The sequence below is a fragment of the Hyla sarda genome, chromosome 8 (genome assembly GCF_029499605.1).
Source record: "Hyla sarda isolate aHylSar1 chromosome 8, aHylSar1.hap1, whole genome shotgun sequence".
NCBI classification, from domain to species: domain Eukaryota; kingdom Metazoa; phylum Chordata; class Amphibia; order Anura; family Hylidae; genus Hyla; species Hyla sarda.
The window spans coordinates 69464125-69489861 of NC_079196.1; the positions used below are offsets into that span (position 1 = coordinate 69464125).

Consider the following 25737-nt stretch of genomic DNA (forward strand, 5'->3'; position numbering starts at 1 on the left):
GTGGCTAATATTTTCTCTTTTCTGATATGCAGGAGCCACGTCTGAGTGTCATTGCCTCTGATCCAAGCTACAGGAAGAACTTCACAGCCACTAGTGCTGCTGGCTTGTCTGAAGTGGATCTAGAAAACACAATTGATACCATTATTGACACCATTGTAAGTAATTGCACAAGAGGCATCTCAAGCTGCATTTTTGTTGTTGTTGCATGCTACTTTTGTGACAAAGGCTAAGGATCTTCTTATACCAACTTCATGATTTCAGTACTGTCGAGCCATGACAGCAATGTAACATACATGTCCAAATGGATATGGACATTGACCAATGAACCTTTTGACTTTATCAGGGTTTGCCAATGTATTGGTATTTTTGAAGGCAAGATAGCTCAGCAGTTGTTGTCTGACAGAAAGATAGACAGAGCCCATTAAAGAGGTTGCCCCAAAATGGATATTAATTATTTACAGGTTAGGTGATAAATATCAGATCATTAGGGCCCCTGATCCTTCTTCTGTAAGTGGTGTACAAACATTCAGGATGAATAGACTTGGAATCCCCGATCTAGTAAACAATGGTGGTCCTAGGAATGGACTCCGTAGCACTAATAGACTTTTTCCCAATCCTTTTGATAGGTGGTAAATGTCTATTGAAGGACAACTCTTAATTGTCCTACATTGGTCTAAATTGGTTAGTACTGTCATATGATTGGTCTGTCATTCATTTCATTAGGGATTACTTTTAGTGTAATACTTTAAACAGGAGAAGTTAAAAAAATTGCTGATACATGATTAAATTCATATACTACATTCCAAAGTAGTATTTTTTTTTCACTCTATAGAGGTGTTTGTGGTTCTATGGGGCAAGTAAAATATACACTGCTCAAAAAAAAATAAAGGGAACACTTAACCAACACAATGTAACTCCAAGTCAATCCCACTTCTGTGAAATCACACTGTCCACTCAGGAAGCAACACTGGTTGACAATCAATTTCACATGCTGTTGTGCAAATGGAACAGACAACAGGTGTAAATTATAGGCAATTAGCAAGACACCCCCAATAAAGGAGTGGTTCTGCAGGTGGTGACCACAGACCACTTCTCAGTTCCTATGCTTCCTGGCTGATGTTTTGGTCACTTTTGAATGCTGGCGGTGCTTTCACTCTAATGATAGCATGAGACGGTGTCTACAACCCACACAAGGGGCTCAGATAGTGCAGCTCATCCAGGATGACACATCAATGCGAGCTGTGGCAAGAAGGTTTGCTGTGTCTGACAGCATAGTGTCCAGATCATGGAGGAGCTATCAGGAGACAGGCCAGCACATCAGGAGACATGGAGGAGGCCGTAGGAGGGCAACAACCCAGCAGCAGGACTGCTACCTCTGCCTTTGTGCAAGGAGGAGCAGGAGTAGCACTGCCAGAGCCCTGCAAAATGACCTCCAGCAGGCCACAAATGTGCATGTGTCCACTCAAATAGTCAGAAACAGACTCCATTAGGGTGGTTTGAGGACCCGATGTCCCCAGGGGTGTGTTGTGCTTACAGCCCAACACCGTGCAGGACGTTTGGCATTTGCCAGAGAACACCAAGATTGGCAAATTCGCCACTGGCGCCCTGTGCTCTTCACAGATGAAAGCAGGTTCACACTGAGCACATGTGACAGACATGAAAGAGTCTGGAGATGCCAAGGAGAACATTCTGCTGCCTGCAACATCCTCCAGCATGACCGGTTTGGCGGTGAGTCAGTAATGGTGTGGGGTGGCATTTCTTTGGGGGGCCGCACAGCCCTCCATGTGCTGGCCAGAGGTAGCCTGACTGCGATTAGGTACCGAGATCATATCCTCAGACCCATAGGCGTGCGCAGCCTATTGCATTAGGGTGTGCACCCTAAAGCACAAACTCACGCCGCACGTGTATATGTCCGCCATTACCGGCGGGTCCCTGGCTGCGATCAACAGCCGGGACCTGCCGCACATGATCCAGGCATCGCTTCGATGCCCGTGGTTATGCTTAGGACATAAATGTACGTCCTGGTGCGTCAAGTACCACGTCATCAGGACGTACATTTACGTCCTTCATCGTTAAGGGGTTAAATGGAACTTAATAAAAGGTATATTTTATCATATGGAAGGTCCCTATTCAAATCAGTGCCTATAAGGTATATAGGTTGGTTTTTAGCTAGCTAGGTCAGTTGGTAGCTAGGTGGATTGGTAGTTGATAGCTAGGTAGATAGCATGTAGGCAAAGTCAGATCACAAGTGTTACTTCACACTTTGTATGTTTAGTTCACAAATAGAGCAACTGATAGAGTCACTTCATACAATCATAGATGCATAGTCTCTAGTATTATTCAAAGTGCATATATAATTAGATGTTACTGTTTCACATTTTGTGTAAACTGCGCATTCATAATCATAAGGTGCATAACTTTGCCTTGATGTCAGGACCCTTGTATAGTTGCACAAAGTCCTGTGTATTACTCCGGGTCCCTATATTAGCACCAGGTAATGTATTCACTGTTCACTTCCCAACACTGCGCTATTGCATTAGTGCCCGTCACTGGTGGCCCGTGAAACGATATTAGAAGAATACACGCTATAACGTGATCCCTGATTAATTGAAGCATGTAGGATCACCTATGGCAATGTGAACGGAGCCCAAATACTTGAAACCAGCTACCACTACCTAGGAAACAGCGAAGTGCAATGGCATAGTGTTATACAATCTGCAGCCAATGCATAACAAAGGAAGCTGTGTACATATGTGGATTAGGATATGGAGTGACGGGCACTAGTGCAATAGCGCAGTGTTGGGACATCTGCAATAAAGTGAACAGTGAATACATAACCTGGTGCTAATATAGGGACCCCATGTAATACACAGGACTTCGTGCAATTATACAAGAAGGGTCCTGACATCAAGGCAAAGTTATGCATCTTATGTTTATGAATTTACACAAAAAAAAAACAGTAACACCAAATTATATATGCACTTTGAATAACACTAGAGCAGTGGTCTTCAACCTACGGACCTCCAGATGTTGCAAAACTACAACTCCCAGCATGCCCTGACAAGCCCGGGCTTGCTAGGAGTTGTAGTTTTGCAACATCTGGAGGTCCGCAGGTTGGAGACCACTGCACTAGAGGCTCTGCATCTATGATTGTATGAAGTGCACTCCATCAGTTGCTCTATTTGTGAACTAAACATACAAAGGACATTAACTCACATATAATTGGACTGCAAAATAAAGAGCAGTAATAAAAATTCATAGAAGTAACTGCATAATAGCGCGTCTATGTGAAAAGGGTCCAGTAGAGCAGTGTTTCCCAACCAGAGTGCCTCCAGGTGTTGCAAAACTACAACTCCCAGCATGCCTGGACAGCCAAAGGCTGTCCAGGCATGCTGGGAGTTGTAGTTTTGCAACATCTGGAGGCACCCTCGTTGGGAAAAACTGCAGTAGAGTAAGTGTGAAGTAACACTGTGTATTGTGACTAAAAGCTCTCCCCCCCCCCCCCCCCCCCCCCCCCCACCGGGTCACCACCCCACACGATTCCCCATCCCAAAGTACCAAAGAAAATAACAAAAAAAAACTCACCTAGTCCCACGCAGCGATCTCCTGAAGAGCCGGGCTGCGTTCTCTCTTCTCCACAGTGCAGGCGCTGATGATTGACATCATCGGCGCCTGCGTCTGGGAAGGGGTCATGGCCTTCTCTGAACTGTGTGCGCACGCAGTTCAGAAGCTCCGGCAGTGAGTGACCAGCTATAAATGCCTCCCTGGGTTAAATAGACCCAGGGAGCATATAATACAGCAAAGTCTGCGGGCAGAACAGGGGAGGATTACCCCATGATCTGTTCCCCTGCATGATTTTCTGGGGGGATGTGTCCCCCCGATTCCTGCGCTCCCTGGATATCCCGAATGTGACAGGAGCCTGGGCTTGATTAGGGTGTGCCCAGGCACACCCGGCACACCCCGTGCGCACGCCTATGCTCAGACCCCTTGTGAGACCATATGCTGGTGCGCTTGGCCCTGGGTTCCTCCTGATGCAAGACAATGCTAGACCTCATGTGGCTGGAGTGTGTCAGCAATTCCTGCAAGAGGAAGGCATTGATGCTATGGACTGGCCTGCCTGTTCCCCAGACCGGAATCTGATTGAGCAAATCTGGGACATCATGTTTCGCTTCATCCACCAACACCACGTTGCACAGACTGCCCAGGAGTTGGCAGATGCTTCAGTCCAGGTCTGGGAGGACATCCCTCAGGAGACCATCTGCCACCTCATCAGGAGCATCCCCAGGCGTTGTAGGGAATTCATACGGGCACGTGGAGGCCACACACACTACTTGTTTTAAGGACATTACATAAAGTTGGATCAGCCTGTAGTGTGGTTTTCCACTGTGATTTTGAGTGTGACTCCATATCCAGACCTCCATGGGTTGATAAATTTGATTTCCATTGATAATTTTTGTGTGATTTTGTTGTCAGCACATTCAACTATGTAAAGACGAAAGTATTTTATATGATTAGTTCATTCATTCAGATCTAGGATGTGTTATCTTAGTGTTCCCTTTATTTTTTGAACAGAGTAGTTTGTTTCTTATGATGGAAAACAAAGAGTTTCTGTTTAGCTTCTCTTTAGCTAGTGGTGAATATGGGCCAGGACAAATTAGAGTAATCAGGTCTATGGATACAGTGTATACACTTTATCGTGGTATTTGGTAATATGTATAGAAACTTTTCTGGCAATATTAAGAATTCATTCAGACTATGATGCCATATCACTAGAATGAGCAAATATTTGAAAAATTCGATTAGGCTGATTCGCAGAATTTTCTAAAAAAAAATGTTGTTCGGTACGAATTTTTTTGCAGCGAATCTGAATTAAAACGGCAATTTCTGGCCTACGGAGAGCCTCAATAGGGGTGTAGAACACTTTGCCTTGCTTTAACATGCATAGGGTATAGGGTTAGTGAAATTATACTGTTATTCAGTATGACATGCGGATTAGAGGCATCGCTGTTAGAATCACTGTCGCAGAGCGGCACAATGACAGAGCCTGGAGGTGGCATCAGTATGAGGAGACCATAAAGTGGCTGAATGAGACAGCGTGGAGGTTGCGACAGCATGAGGAGACCATATGGTGGCAGAATGACCCAGCCTGGAATTGGCAACAGCCTGACGAGACCATAGGGCCTCACAATTGAAAAGATTGAAGATATTTTTTAACATTTAAATTGAAATAGATGAACCTAAAAAGTTTTATTTAATGTGCAAGCAGCATAAGGAGACCACATGGCGGTACAGTGAAACAGTCTGGAAGTGGCGGAAGCATGAGGAGACCATATAGTGGCTGAATGACACAGCCTGTAGTTGGCAGCAGCATCAGGAGACCACATAGTGGCTGAATGACACAGCCTGGAGTTTGCGGCAGCAAGAGCAGACCATATAGTGGCTGAATGACATCCTGGAGTTGGCGGCAGCATGAGGAGACCATATAGTGGCTGATTGACACAGCCTCGAGGTGGCAGAAGCATGAGGAGACCATATAGTTGCAGAATGAGACAGCCTTGAGGTGCAGCAGCATGAGAAGAACATATGGTGGCCGAATGAGACAGCCTGGAGTTGGCATCAGCATGAGGAGAATATTTGGTGGCAGTATGAGACAGCCTGGAGGTGGCACCAGCAGCATCAGGAGTCCTTAAAGTGACCTGGTGACATAGTGGGGCGGTGGGTGGCAATATCAGTACCCGGTGACGAAGGTGGGTGAAAAAAGGAGAACTTAGCATCAGATGTGTGGCATCAGGGGGGTGGCAGAATCAGAATAGTAGCTGGGGCAGGTAAGCAGAAGAAAACGGTCTCTTTTGTAAGTGTTCCCAGGGTTTTTAGGTGGAAATAGGGAGAGGTTCCTGTGTGGGGCCGCCCTTTTTAAGACGAGTAACACTTTCCTCGAAGAGGTAGAAGGGAACAACGTATTGTCCATTGTAGCAGGTGGGGGTAAAATATTCCCCTGTAAGGCCCTACTCTCGCCCTATTAATTCCCTTTTTGGTAAGTGTTACTCGCCCTTAAAAGGGAAGCCCCACACAGGAAACTCTCCCTATTTCCACCTAAAAACCCTGTGATATGGCAGTGTTTGTAGGTGTAAATAGGGAGAGGTTCCTGTGTGGGGCTGCCCTTTTTAGGGCAAGTAACACTTACCAAGAAGGGAATTAATAATGCGAGAGTAGGGCCTTACAGGGGCAGTTTTTACCCCCACCAGTTACAATGGACCATACGTTGTTCCGTTTCACCTGTCAGAGGTCTTTGCATGACATCAATACTTGGTGGTGTAGGTGGCAGATGGTGTTTTTTGCACACCTTTCCTTTTGTTTGATTTCAAAAACATTTTGGGTACATATATTTTATCCTAAGAAAAGTTAAGTTTTAGCTAATGCATAACCTCAATACTTACTTGTGGTCTGATGCCGAGTAATGTCTGTAACTGGGGAGCAGCACCTTAAATATATTTGTGAAGTGTTGGTGGGGTACCATTGGTGTCAATCTACTCTGATGCATCAGGCATTGGTGGGTGGAAATCCTGGCTGATCCATGCCAGATTCATCTTCATTTTCAAAAGGTCAGTCTCTCCACATTTTTGGTGAATAGACGAGTTCTCCTTGGGGTTACTATGGTCTCCGCCGCACTAAACACCCGCTGATGGCACACTACTGGCCAGGCAGGATAGCTTTTCCAGGGCAAACTCTGCTAGTTGCTGCCACAAATCAAGTTTGGCTGCCCAGAAGTCCAGTGGATCTTCAAGATGTGTTGGCATGGTCATGTCAAGGTATGCCACCACCTGCTGGTTCAGGTCCTGCTCCGGGTCTACCTGCTGCTGATGAGTTGCTTCACTATGCATGTGAAGAAAGCTACTCATCAGCGACTGTAGACTCAGGCTGCTGCTGATGGAGCTGGTACTGCTCCTGCCACCCCACCCCTCCCCAGCAGCCATGGCAGTGGAAGGTAAGCACATAGGGCCCCCCCGAGTCAGACCTGCAAGAGGATGGCGCAGATAGGCATCAGCCAACTGACAATGTGGAATGTCTCTGTAGTAAGTCAGTTTGTCCTCCCGCTCAATGGATGTAAAAAAGGCCCCTATTTTGTGCCGGAAGCAATGATCCAATAAGGTGGAGAGCCTAAAGTTATCCCGCTGCCGAATGGTGACAATTAGACGGTCACTATGCAAGCAAGTGAGCATGTATCATGCCATTTGTGCAAGTGACTCGGAGGGACTACCACGATGTGTCTGGGTCCTCTGTCTCGCCTTCCTCATAACCCTCTACCTCCCCTAGCTGCTCCTGCTCCTACACTCCTGTCAGATGACTAAAAACCACCCATCTCGTGAAACCTAAACTGTGCTTCACTGTGCCCCTCCTCCTCCTCCAGTTCAGCCCCCACAGGGCTCATGTGGCAGTGAGATGTAGGCACCACGTCTCCAGTGCTCTTACCAGCCATCATTTCCAACACGTGTTGTAGTAAGTGAAGCAGTGGAATGACATCATTCATCCCGTAATCCTGGTGACTGACTAATAATGTGGCTTCCTCAAAGGGCCTGAGCAAATGGCAGGTGTCACGTATGAGCTGCCACTGGTTGACATTGAAGTTACATAGAGTAGTCCCCCCCATCCACTTGGATCATCAAGAAATCGGTGATGGCTTTTCTCTGTTCGTATAGTTGGTCCAACATATGGATGGTGGAATTCCAACGTGTGGAAACTGCGCAAATCATACTATGTTGGGGGATACTATTCGTACACTGCAGCTCAAGGAGGGTGTGTTTTGCGGAGTACAAGTGGCTGAAGTGCATGCAAAGTTTCCTTCCCATTGTTAAAATGTCTTGCAGATGGGGAGAACACTTCAGGAATTGCTTGACAACCAAATTGAACAGGTGTGCCATGCAGGGCACATGTCTCAGGCTTCCTTGTCGCAGTGCAAACAAAATGTTCTTCCCATTGTCGGTCATTATGGTTCCCATTTCCAGTTTTTGTGGAGTAAGCCATGATTCGATTTCTTGATCAATTACTTTTAGCAGTTTCTCCTCTGTGTGACTCCGTTCGCTAAGGCAAACCATGTGAAGAACAGCATGACACTGCCGTGCCCTGCACACATGGTATGCTGGAGGGGCACTGAGACTTGTCCGTGCAGTGGAGGCTGAGGACACGGTGAAGGAGGAGGAGGCGGAGTCGCACACTGTCACAGGACCAATGGCCTGAAAGCGTGGAGGCGGAAGCAGCCTGACCTGTCCAAGTTGCTGTTGTGGCTGTGTATGAACCACATTTACCCAGTCGGCCATAAAGGACATGTATTGTTCCTGACCGTAGTTACAGCTCCACACGTCGGCGCTGCGGTGCACTTTGGTACACACCGACAGGCTCAAGGACAGGCCCACCTTCTGTTCCGCAAAATTGTGCAGGGCTGGTACTGCTTGGGACTCTCCACCTTTGCTCGGCACAAGCCATCAGTTCTCTGAAAGGTGCAGAGTCCACCACTTGAAAAGGGAGGGACTGCAGCACCAGCAACTTGAACAGGAGCACAATCAGCTTCTGCACCGTTGGATGAGTGGGCGCATACTGTTGTCTCTTGAACATGGCTTCGCCGATGGATTGCTAGTGGAATGACTGACTCAAAGTAGGAGGAAAAAGAGGATCTGGAGCGACAGAAGATTGGTATGACACACAGCTCCCTTCGGCTGAGGTGGTGGAGCCTTGGCTGGCTGAAACAGGGAGCAGCATGCCACTGGGTGATGGAGCAGGCAGGACCACCACATCGGAGCCACGGTTCTCACAGGCAGCTTTATGGTGACGCTGCATATGTTGACGCAGGGCCATGGTGCCAACATTCGGACCCTGAACATGCTTCACCTTCTGCCGACACATCTTGATTACAGCTTGATGAAAAACTGCCACACCAACGAGTAGCTGATTTTCCACACTGATTGACTATTACTGCCGCCAACTCCAGGAACCCCTGTTCCACTACACCCTGGGAAGGTAGGCTGCCGCAAAGCAGGATGTCTACCCCAGGCACATTTGGCTCCAGACTTTCCACTTCTGCCACCATGCTGACTGCTAACCATGCTACCACCTTGCTGGGTCATCTGCTGCCTCATGGGCAACCTGCAACTCTGTCCTCCTGATGATGATGATGAAGCCCCTTCTGCACCAAGCTCCCAAGTGCGATCAGCTTCAGCATCATCGAGTTGTTTCTGCACGTCACTTATGTCCTCCTCAAGTTCCTCAACAGTGTCTGCTTCAGGAGCCTGAACACTCGTAACACCACCTCCCACCCCACTCTCCTTATCACTACTTGCCTGCCTAGCGGACGAAGCAGTGGATGTCTCCTCCACTTCTTGGCGGGGCAGTAGCTGCTGACTGTCCTCTAGATTGTTCTCACTAAATAGTGGAGCTGAGCCCACAGCATAAGATACTTTTGTGGGGGAGGGAACAGCATAGGACAGAGGCAAACGGAGGACAGTGACTCCTCCCGAGCCATGCCAACTGAGGGTTGTGTCTGAGAAACACACCGACTGTTGACTGGGGGTGTCAGATGTCACTTTTCATCAAGTGGATAACCATGTTAACCAATCAATGACAGCAGATGGGTTGCTGCTCGAGACACGACCATTAGCTGATACCAGGAGCTCTGGCCTCTCGCTGCGACTCCTGCTGCCGCTCACCCCTAGTCTGCCACGACCTCTGCCTCATGAATTTAGGCCTCTGCCACTTATTGTAAATGTCCTCTGCGTGACATACTTAGTGCGTATATGAGGGGAGTACAATATGCTCCACTATGCTTATAACAGTATTTGTCTACATCACAGCAGGTGTGTACTTTTGGCTGGCCTTTCACAGTATCTAGGCCCTTAAGACTTTAACAGAAACAAAATGGTACACCACTTAGATGAACGTATGTGGTATGCCCTTATGTGTTGAGGACAATGCGCTCCAGTACGCTTAAAACAGTATTTGTCTACAACACCAGCAGGTGTGTACTTTTGCCTGGCCTTTTACAGTATCTAGGCCCTTAAAACTTTAACAGGAACAAAATGGTGCACCACTTAGATGTACATATGTTGTATGCCCTTATGTGTTGAGGACAATGCGCTCCAGTACGCTTAAAACAGTATTTGTCTACAACACCAGCAGGTGTGTACTTTTGCCTGGCCTTTCACGTTCTCTAGGCCCTTAAGACTTTAACAGGAACAAAAGGGTATTCCACTTAGATGTACTCACAGATTACACTTAATAGAGGACAATATGCTTTTAGTGCTCTGCTCACCCTAACTGGCTAGCTACTATTAGCTTTTCAGTTTTTGTACACACCAGTGCTGCAGCACACAGTTGCTGTGTACTACACCCCAAATTGCACTCTCTCTCTCAATGTCACTCCTTTCCCTATCAGTGCTTCTAAGCTGGATTTGGGCTTTAGGTGAATCGCTGCTGTAAAAAAGCTTTTCTGTGCATCACTTCTCTCCGTCCCTCTCTGCAATAGAATGCTGATGTAACTGGGAGGTGAATCGCTGCTGTAAAAATGCTTTTCTGTGCAACACACACTGCTGTCTGTCCCTCTATCACTGTAATAGAATGCTGATGTGACTGGCCGCAAGATGGCTACCGATTATATAGAGCTGCGACATCAGGGGTGGCTGGCTGCTGATATGCTGCATGTGATTCAGGGTCATCCTGCCGACCCTTGTTCCCGCCTTGCCAGGATTCCTTGCCCCATGTCCTCTTATGTGGATCCGCCATTTTAGATGCCCAGCTCCTGAAGCCTGGACCGCACTAAATGTTGTTTAATGAAGTGATTTGCGTGAATCGCTGAAATATTCGCATTAATTATGAATCAAATATTTTCTTAAATTCATAACCAATTCGGATTTGTCAGATACGATTTGCTCATTCCTACATATAACTATAGAATGTTATGAACAGAACGTTGTTTCAGTGGTTTCAGGTTTGTAACTATTCTAATTTTTGTTTGTTTGTTTGTTTCAGAAAGCTAATGGTGAACAAGGGGTGAGTATTCCTGATATCTTTAATGTTGTCCATACAAAATCAATACTATACAATGCTGTATTATTATTTTACTAATAACTCTCCCTTTCTCTTTTTTTTAATTGCAGTGCTGCTCCTATGAGTGTCAGGTAAGAATTGTCTCTTATATGAGATTTGGATGCATGAAATGCATATAACCTAAAGACATAATTCTAAATGCCTTGACTAATTTGTCCTTGTTTTTCCTTAGCCTGCTCGTGGAGAGATAGGTTCCCCTGGTCCCCCTGGTTATGAGGTCAGTGGTATTACAAGGTGAGTACAATATTTAAAACATAGTAACATTTTTCTAACTTTTAACGGTTTTCGTGTTACCGTAGGGAGAAACCGGTAGAACTGGACTTCCAGGAGATCGTGGACCTCCAGGAGACTCTGTAAGTAAATCTTGTCCTAAATAATTTCTTTACATCAGAGGGAGAGAGAAAAAGGCCTCTTTCTCCACTTCTTTGGCTAACGACACCCCCTCCCCCCTCACAAACACGCCTCATCATTCATTCTAAAAACTGTTAAAAATAATGTCTTGAGAAATGAGAGTGTCAGTTACTGTGAGATCAGGTGACATGCTGCCCATAGAACTCTATGGAGAGGGGATGAGGAGTGGCTAGAGAGATACTGAAGCACAGAGGGACATTGTGAAAGCTTGTTTAAGTCTTATATCTCTAACCACTAACCATTGCTTCAATCACTGTGTACAGTGCTCAGTACTGCTTAAAGGAAAACTGTCAGATATTTGCTCTCGCACTATCCACAGAAACTGATGGATAGTGCGGCATGACGCTGATTCCAACGAGCCCTACCATGCCCGGATCCGCCCGGTCTTTCACCCGCAATTGTATTTTTATTCTATGTGGAAATAACTGGCACGGGCGGGGCTTCTGCGCTTAACTGGCACTGACGTCAGCACCGCTTATGAATATTCATCCCCCTTCCCTCCGGAAGAGAGGGAGAACTGGAGGGAGAGGGGATGAATATTCATAAGCGGCACTGATGTCAGTGCCAGTTAGCTGCAGAAGCTTCGACCGTACCAGTTATAACAAGATTTCCACATAGATTAAAACTACAATTGCGGGCGCACGGCCGGGCGGATCCGGGCAAGGTAGGGCTCATTGGAATCAGCGTCTCCTGCACTATCCATCAGTATAAATAGTGCATGAGCAAATATTTGACAGTTTTCCTTTAATAAAGTCCTTCATGTGGAATCTGCTACTACAGGTGTACTTTACAAACAAAGGGGAACATCATAATCTCATCTGTGTTTTTGCTGTGTATGGAAGACATTATAACAGCTAGTCTACATCACTAGCTCTTGAACAGCTAAAAAAAACTAAAGATGTAACCTGAGAGGTGTAAACTAGTAAATAAGATGCACCTATTAATTATTGAACACCTCAGATAAAATCAGTTAAATATGGCTTTATTTTATCTAAAAAAAATAAGTAGACTTATTCATCCCAAACTTTTATATATATATATATATATATATATATATATATATATATATATATATATATATATATTTATTAATTTTTTTGTTACTATAGTGTGCTTTTATACTCAACTCTTGACTTAGGAAAACTACAAGTTATGGTTCTCACAGTTCTCTGCACTTATATATGTTTGTTAAACTTTACTTCAGGTTATGGTGCACAGTGAAAAAAAAAAGTAGAGGAATTCAGTATTAGGCTATGTTCCCACAGAGAAATGTCTGCACATAAAATTTCTTGGTGGACATTCCACTGATGGAGCGAGTGGGCATCTCTGGCATGTTCTAGGACCGATCGGAAATGCACTGTCTCATAGACGGAATGCATTCCCGAGCGGAATCTGCAGAAACATTGAACAGGTTCAACGTTTTTATGGATGCCAGAATTAGGATTCAGATGTTGCTGCTGTGGAAATTCTGCAAAATGCCAATGAAATACATGGGACTCTGTTGCAGCAGCATGTTGCCCATGCAGAATATTTGTGCAGAATTCCGTACGGACATTCTGCCGTGTGAACATAGCCTTATTTTGTCTTTTACATTTGACAACATTTGCTTACGTGTTAATACTATTGCACTAGAGTAAAGGCTGCAAACACATTAACTTTCTAAACAGTCTTCATTAATACTTTCTACCTTTCTAAAATTTTGTAGAGTTCACCCAAGCTGAATCTACTAAGGGCCTGAAAGCACAACAGCTTCTGGCTGTGTGGGCCCTCTCTATTCTGCTCTCTCTTTTTTTTTGATTGGAAATATTAGCAGGAAGAGGAGGCATTGTACTGGCAGATCAGAGAGTAGAGAGGATGAGAAGCACCAAATTTCCATCAGTGTTCAGTGAGACAGGAACGCACAGACATTTAGAGTGGCAGCACAGTTTTCAGCATACATGTCTGTCAGCACAAGGGAAATACGTTCACTCATAAGCTATAGAAGGGGAAATTAGTACAGGAATAAGGCGACACTTGTATGTGGGTGATAGTACAGGGAAGATGCAAACTTGTGAAAAAAGTGTGAAACTAGGAGCAGGTTGCAAACTCTATATCAGGAATGGAGATTGCAGACTGAAAGTTAGTGTAACATTTTATAACTTATGCTAACCACTAACCTACTTTATAGGGATTTACACTGTCAATGTATAGTAAGCTTAGCCTCTCACTTTGACATTACGAGAACTCATAATCTGTTTAGGGTGTGTTGTTTCTGATATTAAAACTATATGCAAAGGTACACTTCAACACTTCATAGAAAATAGTACACACTTAGTTAAAGCCAAAAACAAATGCCCAGATTTTTTCATGAAACCAAGAATGTGATTTTTTTTCCCCATGACAACCAATCACAGTTCAGCTTTCTTAATGAGTAAAATGGTAAAATGAAAGCTGGGATTTGATTGGTTTCTGTGGGCAAAGGGAAGATTGCTAAATCTGGGTCAATGGGGAGATTGATCAGCAATCTGATTGGTTGCTATTGGAAACTGCACCACACTCTACAGAGGTTTTGATAAATCCCCACCAATGTTTCACCTGTAGCAAGAACCTGGTAGTATACAAATAATTGCTGAACACAACTCTGCTGCTTTTCTATATATTAGTCTTGTTTAGCCATTATGCTTCTTACTTAAAAACATGATTTAACAGAATAACTAAATAATGGCATCCAAGTAATATCCAACAATTTCCTCATTGGCTAGATCAGCCACAATTTTTTAGGTACTGATGCCTTCCTCCAAGCATGTATTATGCTGGCATTAGTGCATTTACACATCTTCAGACAGCCTAAAAGTTAAAGAATGGAAAATGTAGAACTAAATGCAATGAGGCATGGCTTCTCCTAGGAAACTTGCTTAATATTTTGAAAGTCAACAGTCTTGGGTTTGTCATGGTTCCTATGAATGAATCAGCATTTCCCCAAAAAAATTTCAAATTTTTTTTCCCTTATGAATATGATCATTTCATTTCTTCCATGGTTGGATTTACCTTTTAGATTAGTATAAGGCATGTCTAGTAGAAAGACACACCCATCCATTAAATATTTAACTAGACCTAAATGGCTGACTGTCTGTTTCACGTGACTTATACATATATACATATACTTATACACATACATATTTCACTTATACTCATACTTGCTTGCACTGTATACTCAGTGTGACGGGACACTGCTCTTAAGAATCACTACGACATTATATCATGCCTCCTATTTATTCCTAGAACTTTTTATCTTGGCAGTCGGCCAGTGGTTTACGAGAAAGCGCTTTTCACTTCTTGTAAACTTTCTATCTTGTAAAATGTTCATCAGATTTCCTTTCTGTTTCTGGTTTGTGTAAATTGCCTCTGTTAACAATTGGAAACATTAAATTGTCCAACCATGAATTAAGATTAATCTCAAATTTCAGTATTAAGTTATACTTCAGCTCATTGGCCTTAGATGATCACATGACCTCAGAGACACAGGAGCATTTGCCCACACATGGTTATTTAATCGGCCTTATGGGACCATTGAAACGGGTTACTGCACATTTTTACAGCAGGATTGTTTTAGAGAACAGTTAAGTATAATTATCACTGGAATTCTATTTTTACACAATATACGCTTTAATTATTAGATATATGAGGCATACATGACATATTTAAGATCCACTTATGAAAATTGACTTACCAGTTGCTCAGTTTTCAATATAAGATACATTTTCTGGCACTCTGTCTTGCAGTTTTCCATGTGTTCATTTCTAATAATGTCTAACTTTTGCAGGGTCGTCCCGGTGACATTGGACCTGTAGGATACCAGGGAATGAAGGTAGGTTGATGAGATTTACATGTCACATATCATCACTGACCTGCTTGATGTTCACACTGTCCTTGATCTTTAATTGTTTTCTCTTTTTTCTATATTAGGGTGACCAAGGAGGAAAAGGAGAAAAGGTAATGATAAATAAAATGATGGGAGACCTGAAAAGAGACAGTAACATAGGTGCCCTATAGCAAAGATAAAGTTAAGCCTCTATCAGAATATGCTTGACATCTCCACCTGCTTTTTCATGATAAAGCATATTTTCCACTTCCATTTTTTGATAACACTGTGAAGATAATGTCCCTGTGCAGGTTCTCATCCCCTATTACTCTTGGGATAAGGCCAACCTAAAATGGGTCCCTTCTCTACAGGGACACCAAATCAGCCCCATGGACTGCCTCTATGGTATTTGTGTCCATGTATTGGTGAGAACCATGGGCAGTTGTAAAATTAGAATTGGGGAGGCCACCTTAGTGACTTAATAATTGACTGGCTATACTCTTTTACCATGTAATCTGTTTTGCTACAACACTCTGCTTTTCTATTACAGGGTGGCAGAGGAGCAAAGGGGGCAAAGGTGAGTATTTGACATTTTTTACTGTCAGCTCATAAGTAGAAGCCACAATACTCTGCTGGATCTGTCATACTCTGGACAATAGAGTCACTCTGTGGACACCAGTGACTTACCATGGTCCATCTGGCCCACAAAGAGGCTTTTGACAGATGCTGACAGAACTATGAATAAAGTCCAAAACTGTCTAATTTAAAAACTTCATATTAATTTACAGTATGATCAGGAACATATTTTTCATTATCTTCCATATGTGCTTCCTATAATTGGCTTGGTGCTTTCTCATTCCTTCTACACCATAATTATTGTGATATCTGTAAACAGTAATTAGATCAGTCTTTTACTCTCGCTGCTTACTTGGAGAGATGAAGTTACTTCATTTATGAAAACTGGAAGAGACTGGAGGCCCGGCACTTGCTAGACTAGGATATGCAGGCATATGTCAGGGGTCGGACAAGGCGATCCTGAGTATAAATTAGTAGCAGCGGTGCAAAGTCCAAACAGAGCATAACCAGTAACGAAAAGAAAAGGACATGGGACTGCACTCACCATCCAAGGATTCTTTATTTTTTGGCGAAGTCACAGGCGAGCATCAGGCGGAGGCAGGGGCTCGGAGCCCCTGCCTCCCCCTGATGCTCGCCTGTGACTTTGCTACTCAATAAAGAATCCTTAGATGGTGATTACAGTCCCGTGTCCTTTTCTTTTCGTTATTGTTACTCCATTTATGGTGACACATATTACCTCCTCATGAAAACCATAGTATAGCATATGATTTTTTTTCCAGCCCAAAGACACTGCCCAGTAATCTCCAATATTGTAGGTCTGGGAACTTTAGCCAATACCTCTATATATTCATCAACAATTTTAGAACTGCATTTATAGTCTTCAGAACAGCTGCCTATTGTAGTTTCCAGCTATGATGCAATAACTTAAGTATAGTCTGCATATTACATTTATAACAAAAAAGCCTTTGTACCAATACACCTTTAACAGCTGCTGGCCAAACATTTATTTGACTAAAAGTATTCTCTTCTGATCCCGTCATGCACATAAATGTTCGACGTGGCTAAAAGTTGTGTTGTAAAAGGGGAGAGGGGAGATAAGCCGCTTCCAGACACTCTTGTGGTGGCTTATCTTCCTGAGAACAATAGCTGGGCAGTTTAGATCCAGCATGCCTGACCCTTCTCTCCCTCAACATTATCTTTTAGGAAAGTGTTAGAAGGCCTCCATACACATTAGCGAGTTGGCCGGTCTCAATGTATTCCGCAAAGAAAAACTTTTCTCCTGTATGGGTGCTATGGACAATACCTTTTTTTAGAAGAATTTTTAAATCATCAATTGGCTTAATGCTGGATCCCCAGTGGTGAGCAATCTGAAAGGGATAGCAATTGCCTACAGTGCCACAGGGGAAATTAAGACTGACATAGTGTCCATTAATATCAATAGGTTTCCATTTAATGCTTGGACAGACTCCAGAGCCGGACACTCACTGAAGCTGTTCTCCATTCTTGCCATTTGGTGGAAGCCTAAAATGAGAGTTTATTCGATTTTTACTCAGAAGTCCCTATCCCTAACAGGGTATTTCAAAATAGGTTTTCTAAGTCAGAAATTCCCTATAAAGGGGAACGCCAGGGCTCCAGCATACACATTAATGGGGGAGGTGTGATGTGATGTCACAAGGGGGTGTGGTCATGACCTCGCAACCTCTGCCAAAGGAACCTGGCTTTTGTTTAGAATGCCAGGTGCTGCAAGAGATTGCGGGGGGCCCCAGAAACGGGACCTCCGCGATAAGACATCGTATCCCCTATTCTTTGCGTAGGGGATAAGAAGTCTAGCAGCGGAGTACCCCTTTAAGAACCTTACTCATTCCACCTGTATTTCCTGTACTTTTACATGTGCTCAAATGTATTTGTGCTTATTTCTTATTTTTTTATTTACAGGGTGAAAAGGGCAAAAAAGGAATTGATGGAATTGATGGACAAAAGGTAAGATGTAATTATTTATATGACATACAAGGACTTACAAGTAAAAGCTCTATTTCTGTCCCCATCAATAATTTACTTGGTGTAGAATGTTTACAGTGGTTTTACATTGGTAACAACTACAAGGTAGATTAATATTAGCTGGAATAGTAATAGTTGGAAAACAACTATTTATTTCTTTTTGACAGATCTTTCCTGGGTAAACTGGAGCACATTGGGGGAGATTTATCAAAAACTGTGCAGAGGAAGAGTGGTGCAGTTGCCCATAGCAACCAGATTGCTTCTTTCATTTCTAAAGAGACCTGAGAAAAATGAAAGAAGCAATCTGATTGGTTGCTATGGGCAACAGCACCACTCTGCCTCTATACAGGTTTTGATAAATCTCCCCCATTATCTTTCTGTAGTAAATTATCTTTTGCACTTTATGTTAGCAAATCTTTTTGTTCGAAATCTTCTCCAAATTATTTGTTTTGGAACATATTTGACATATCTTTATTTCTAATAGGGAGATGATGGAGAGCATGGATTCCCTGGTTGCAAAGGATCACCTGGTTTTGAGGTAAATACAAAAAATGTGCAACTGTTTAATCTCCCTCTTGCTAAAGCTTATTACTCTTAGTATGTATGGTGTGAGAACCCATATTTTTCCCATTTTTAAGTTATCAGTATGCACTCCTCTAGTTATTATCCTGTTGAGTCCTTGATAGAATTGCATAAGTATATAGCCAGCAGCCAATCTAAAGAGTCAGAACTTCTTCTTAAGAGAATTTATGTAGCTGTTTGGTTATTGTCAGGCAGTAGGAGAATACTCATCAATGAATAAACACACACACACACACACACACACACACATATATATATATATATATAAATATATATATATATATGTATATATATATATATATATATATATATATATTGCGCAAAAAAAGAAAGGGAACACTTAAACTGTCAGCGTAGTGTCCAGAGCATGGAGGTGCTACCAGGAAAAAGGCCAATACATCAGGAGACGCGGAGGAGGCCGTAGGAGGGCAATAACCCAGCAGCAGGACCGCTACCTCCGCCTTTGTGCGAGGATGAGCAGGAGGAGCACTGCCAGAGCCCTGCAAAATGACCTTCAGCAGGCCACAAATGTGCATGTGTCCACTCAAACAGTCAGAAACAGACTCCATGAGGGTGGTATGAGGGCCCGACATCCACAGGTGGGGGTTGTGCTTACAGCCCAACACCGTGCAGGATGTTTGGCATTTGTCAGAGAACACCAAGATTGGCAAATTCGCCACTGGTGCTCTGTGCTCTTCACAGATGAAAGCAGGTTCACACTGAGCACATGTGACAGACATGACAAAGTCTGGAGACGCCGTGGAGAACGTTCTGCTGCCTGCAACATCCTCCAGCATGACCAGTTTGGCGGTGGGCCGCACAGCCCTCCATGTGCTTGCAAGAGGTAGCCTGACTGCCATTAGGTACTGAGATTATATCTTTAGACCCCTTGTGAGACCATATGCTGGTGCGGTTGGCCCTGGGTTCCTTCAAATGCAAGACAATGCTAGACCTCATGTGGCTGGAGTGTGTCAGCAGTGTGTTGCCACGTTGCACCACACACTGTCCAGGAGTTGGCGGATGCTTTAGTCCAGGTCTGGGAGGACATCCCTCAGGAGACCATCCGCCACCTCATCAGGAGCATGCCCAGGAATTGTAGGGAGGTCATACAGGCTTGTGGAGGCCACACACACTACTGAGCCTCATTTTGACTTGTTTTAAGGACATTACATCAAAGTTGGATCAACCTGTAGTGTGGTTTCCCACTTTGATTTTGAGTGTGACTCCATATCCAGACCTCCATGGGTTGATAAATTTGATTTCTATTGATCATTTTTGTGTGATTTTGTTGTCAGCACAATCAACTATGTAAAGATGAATGTATTTCATACGATTAGTTCATTCATTCAGATCTAGGATGTGTTATCTTAGTGTTTCTTTTTTTTTTTGAGCAGTGTATATATATATATATATATATATATATATATATATATACTTCATAGACTATCAAGACCTACAATACCCATCAGGTTTATTTGTTATGCCAAACACTCTATTAGACATCATTTTTCCATTTGATAAAGTAAGCACTAACACTGTGGATACTAAGCATTCCTTGGCCATACACATTAGATCATTGAAAATTAATTGATACTTAGAAATGTAGGCCAAACCTACTGATTTTATAGGGATTGACTAACCAGATAATGTGTAATGAATCAGGTAGCTGTATGCTCCCTTTTTTTTCTTAGAGAAATAAGCTGCTGTCAGAGTAGTTTTTCAAGGGCTTTCTTCCCTCTCTTATTGAGGACATGTGCATGAGTACAGCATGCATGAGTTTTGGGGATAGTGAGTGGCAGCTGTTGGGTAAACATACGTTTTATGTATAATGCAAAAATGAGATAGAGTGGCGCTCACAGATGTCTGCAGGGAATCTTTCATTGAAGGGAAGATACAGTGGGGTAGCAGCAAGCTGGAGCATTCCACAAGAGAGAGCAACACAGTGTTTCACCGGCGGCTTCTTCCGGCTCTATCTATCTAAGTTTTATGTATATGGCCAGTTAAAGGAACTTAAGTTTGTAAAATGAATATCTGTGTGTTCTCATCATAGGGAGAATCTGGACCTCCTGGGCCCAAAGGAGACCCTGGCTCATACGGAGCAAAAGGAGGAAAGGTAAGTCTATTTATTGTTCTGGTAAAGGGTGATTTATTTATTAATTAATGTTTTTTTAAGCAATGAGAGGGCAAAAAGAACACAACACATCATGCGTAATAACCCAACACAATACTTGCAATGATCACATCACTAATCAGTCAAATAAAATGTCACATATACTATTCACATAATGCTTAAGGTATCTTTCTTGTTTATCTCTTTAATTTATCTCTCTAGGGTGAACCTGGACGGCCTGGCACTGCAGGAAAACCGGGTAATGCTGGTATTATAGGGGACAAGGTAAGATTTCGAATGATCTTGGACTGTAATATTAAATTAAGGTTAAACATATAGATAGATGTGCAATGACTTATTTGCTGCTAGTATAGTGGACAGCAAGATGTGTCGACATTGGAGTTTATTTATGATAAAAAATGCATTAGAAAAGTAAGTTAAATGGTTTGAAGGAAATCTGTCATCAGAGTCATACTCACTAACCTGTTGGTACAGGTAGTGCAGGTGATACTGATTATAACAAAACTTACTTACGCCCAATCCGTGGTCCCGTTCATCTGTTATCTTCTTTTACCAGGGGGCCGGCTTGGTGCATGGCACGACCACACTGACGTCACTGCTGCTGCTTCTCTGCTAGGTCCCACTATGAGCAGGCCTGGGGGAGCGTGCTCCTTTAGCTCTGCTTGTGCACCAAGCCAGCCGCTGGATTACAGAAGATAATGGTGGAACGAGACCATGGATCGGGGGTACTTAAGTATCATTATAATTAGTGTCAGCCGCACTACCTGCCTGTACCAACAGGTTATTACGGCTGACACTAATTATAATGATGATACACTGATGATAGTTTCCCTTTCCAAAAACGATACCTAGTTTTTGTTAAAAACGTTTGACTCTCATGTTGACTTGACATGATATGTGTCTAGTTTAACCGAATTTCTAATGCCATATGAACCATTTTTCGTCCACTAATAAAGTCTCCATTGTCCTCTTGAAAGATGAAACATTTGAAAACATCTCACAAGCTTTCAGTCAATATAAATATGATGTCATCTGCAATTCATATGATGTCATGATGCCTATGCACCCATGGTGATTGAAGTACAGTTATTTTTTTTAATGCAAAAGACATAAAACTATTTACATTATTTCCTCAAACCTACCATATAGCACAGTAAATCATTTTCACCTGACATGATAAAAAATAAATGAACCTTTCATAAATTTTTGATTATAACCCAATGGGATAGTCATTTAAGATTTTGTGACTATTTATAGTACGTAAGTTTATACATTGTAGACAATTTTAGAACTATTAATTGAAGGTTGTTTCATTGACGGACACATCCAATCTATCCTAAACCCAAATATTTACAGTCTCCTGTGGTAAATCCATAGTACTGACTACTCTTAAGCTAAAGTTTTTGATATGCTGTTCATTTTTTATATTAAAACTTTGCTAGTGTAAAACATGCAATCCTATTAACAAAGTGAAAACTCAAAGTTAACTTTTTAATTTTATTTTCAAAATGTATTGTGTACATTACTTAGGCTAACAGGTCAGAGTACATCTGACACCGCTGGAGCACGACAGATTCCATTGATTTGAATGGGGTCCCTTGGGTGTTGACTATTTTAGAGAAGTTAAGTGGAAAAAAACAGACTAGACATTAGTTTTTTTTTAGTCTGCTCAACTCCCATTCTTTCAATGGACTGACCAACAGAGCTCCCTTTAGTGGAACATGCCGATAGTGAGCCCTTATTACCTACTTCTTTGGAATGTACTTGTTTATTCTGATCATTTATCTTACAGGGAGATCCTGGAGCAAATGGCGCACCTGGTGAAAAAGGTGAATCTGGTGATGAGGTAAGTAACCAAAATAATGTGATCATACATAAAGAAATCCCTACTAGATCTATAGTTTAACTTTTACTTGGTCTCTACAGGGTGATGCTGGACCTGATGGGCCTCCAGGTGAACGGGTGAGATACCATAAATCTACTGAGTAATATTAAGTAGATCAGAGACAGTATTTTTTTGGGTATATTGTAGTGCTAGATGCTGTAGTTACCTATCACATATTTAGTATTTTACTGATGCTTGGTTATGGTCTGGAACTCTACACTATAACCATGGCCAAGACCGAGTTTCTTCCACTTGATAAACATTTTTAAGTTTTTTATTAAATGACAGCAGCAGTGATCAAGAAAGTACAGAATATTTTATAACATTAGGCTTCATTCACACTATGGAATTTTGAAATTTTAAATTGAAAATATTTTGGTGCAGCAGCCTTCCATTTTGTTCAATGGGATTCTGCTGCAATGTGCACACTTTTCTGCCATGAAAATTCACATTCACAAATTTAACCATTCGGTGGACATATATGCGGACGGCATTGCTGTCAATAGTGACGGTGCATGTTTCGTAGTGTAAACGTAACCTACATTATACTGAGAAACATTTATTTGCTGCAATAAAATACCCCTTTAACACAATCTTTCAAAAACTGGAAAGAAATAACAAAAATATTGGGCTTAGTTACAATACCAAAGAAAAACCCTAACATTGGACACCAAAAAAAATGTAGTAGAATACGATCCTCAAGATCTGGATCCTCAAGGCAAGATTCTATGTAATCTGAAGTCGTCCTATATTCAGCATGCCAAAGAAGTGTGACCAAACTCCTTACCCGTACACAACGAGTTACCCCTATGCCGTTTCACACAGAGTGTGCTTCTTCAGGGGCTTGTTGTATACGTGTAAGGAGTTTGGTCACATTTCTTTGGCATGTTGCATATGGGACCACTTCAGATTATATAGGATCTTGCCTTGAGGATCCAGAGATAAGTACATACCGGGGATAACCTGGTCTTACCCTGAGGATCCTGTCTTAGATATTCCCACATGTGGCATTCTATGTGCATTTTGTATGCTCAGGGTGTCTCCTTTCCTGGATTTTCCACTTGAATATGTATTTCCATTTGTATATGTGCTGCTTATATTTGCACTTTATGCCCTTATACAGTTGGTTTACAATGTGATGGATACCTATGTGCAATTTAATATGAACTAGCCTTATACTGTTCCTTTTATTGTGTTGTGGAAACTCTTAGCAGTGAGTTTTTAGTCTGATTGGTGTTGCTCCTTTTAAATTTATCTTCATTATGTATTGTTACCCCTATGCCGTTTCACACGTGTCACTTATTCTACTACATGTGTTTCGGTGTCCATTGTTTGGGTTTTCAAAAAATGCAAAGAGACACAACTTCTGCCACACAAATTTTTGTTAAATAGGCTGCTGTTTTAACAACCTATGTCTAGTAATATGTAGTAATGCCTATTAATACTTTGTAGTAAATGGCAGACACCATAGACATTAGGCCATGCCCACCAGCTTTAGGAGAGCTGAAAATTATAAATGAAACCTTCAGAGCATAAATCTACTGAAAAATGCCATATACAAGTTATATAATGAACAGAAATAGTGCACAACAAGGCAGCTCATGCTTAATAGTCACCTGAAAGGACATAAAAGTTATAATGCTACAGTATAAAGCATCCAGTCCTTTTCATATCATTCAGGGTGTCAACTCATACCAGAATTAAAGGACATCTGCAGCGGTACAAACACTTATCCCCTATCCTCAAGATAGGGGATAAGTGTTTGATCGCGGGGGTCCGAACGCTGGGGCCCCCGGCGATCTCCTGTACGGGGCCGTGGCTCTCCCGTGCAGGGGGTGTGCCAGCCGCAGCATGACGTTGCGGCCGGCACGCCTCCTCCATACATCTCTATGGGAGAGGCGGGGAGGCAGCATTCGTGCCTCCCCGCATCCCCCATAGAACTGTATGGGGACGGGGAGGAGACGGGGCGTCACCGTCGACCTCTAGGTCGACGCTACGTCACCATGGGCGCTAATGCCGGCGCCCTGTTAGGGAGATCGAGGGGGGTCCCAGCGGTCGGACCCCCGCGATCAAACACTTATCCCCTATTCTGTGGATAGGGGATAAGTGTAATTCCGCTGCAGTTGTCCTTTAACATTAAACTGCGGGTGGATAAGGGGAAAATGTGTTTCTCTAAGGCATGGTTCACACTACAGAATTTCCATCCGTAAATTTTGGTGCAGCAGAATCCCATTGATGGCAATGGGATTCCACTGCACAGTGTACACTGCAACATTTTTGAGGCGGATATATTCTTAAAGAATTCAGGTCATTGTCAATGTATAGTGAAATTATTCTCCACAGGAAAGCATACAAAATATTAATTCCAGCCTGCAGGATGAGCTCTTCCTGTACATGCTACAAAATCAGAAACTGTTGGGGTGTCCTTTCCTCTCCCTATGCCTTGTTTTATGTAAAGTACTTTGCCAACAACCTGCTATTTAACTGGGAAGGTATAATAGAGCTAATAAACTGTACGTGGAATATCTCCATGCATAAATTCCAGAGACTGCGGGACCGCACAGGAAAGCGCTGTCTCATAGATGGCTGTGCAATCCGTACAGAGTCCACAGAAGGAATGAACAGGTTCATTATTTCTGTGGACACAGAATCCGGAATTTCCATGCCGGAAGCATCTGGCATGGAAATTCTGCTGTGTCCAAAGGGCAGCTGAATCCCGTTGAATTCAGCAGGACTCTGCTGCAGCGGAATTTCCTTGCAGAATTCCAAGCAGAATTCCGCACGGAAATTCCGATGTGTGAACATAGCCTTACCGTTGGCGCACATGTTCGGTATCACAGAGCTGGACATGCTGCAGGCTGCACAAAATAATGGGCCTCTTAGGTATTCCTGAGTCATTTATAGTAAACTTTTTATTAGATTCTCTTGTATGATAACAGTTGTTTGTGCGTATATAAACTATACATGAAATGATTCACACTGTTTTCTTCTTTTCTTTATAGGGGGGTCAAGGAGAACGTGGTCCTCCTGGGTTATCTGGTGCACGAGGAGCCAGAGGAGATAAGGTAGATATTTAGGAAAATGTTTTAAGCAACATGCAAAAGAATTTTGTTATACATTGTGCTGAAACTATAGATTATATGGCATGTGCCAAATGTATTGTATGTTTTAGACACCAATACCTACTGGCAGCTTTAAAAATGTTAAAAAAAAAGGAAC

The 25737-nt window shown here is 42.8% G+C and overlaps 1 protein-coding gene across 1 annotated transcript in view; it reads left to right on the forward strand.

Moving 5' to 3' along the window:
* The window catches only part of COL6A1 (collagen type VI alpha 1 chain), a 61614-nt gene that overhangs the window by 11456 nt on the left and 24421 nt on the right, over positions 1 to 25737 (forward strand). Inside the window, exons 5-19 of the mRNA XM_056536524.1 lie at positions 33 to 155; positions 11017 to 11037; positions 11145 to 11165; positions 11267 to 11311; positions 11394 to 11447; positions 15308 to 15352; positions 15451 to 15477; positions 15897 to 15923; positions 17858 to 17902; positions 18405 to 18458; positions 20553 to 20615; positions 20835 to 20897; positions 22426 to 22479; positions 22560 to 22595; positions 25521 to 25583. Coding sequence (XP_056392499.1) covers positions 33 to 155; positions 11017 to 11037; positions 11145 to 11165; positions 11267 to 11311; positions 11394 to 11447; positions 15308 to 15352; positions 15451 to 15477; positions 15897 to 15923; positions 17858 to 17902; positions 18405 to 18458; positions 20553 to 20615; positions 20835 to 20897; positions 22426 to 22479; positions 22560 to 22595; positions 25521 to 25583 — 741 coding nt within the window. The remainder of the gene's footprint in view (positions 1 to 32; positions 156 to 11016; positions 11038 to 11144; positions 11166 to 11266; positions 11312 to 11393; positions 11448 to 15307; positions 15353 to 15450; positions 15478 to 15896; positions 15924 to 17857; positions 17903 to 18404; positions 18459 to 20552; positions 20616 to 20834; positions 20898 to 22425; positions 22480 to 22559; positions 22596 to 25520; positions 25584 to 25737) is intronic.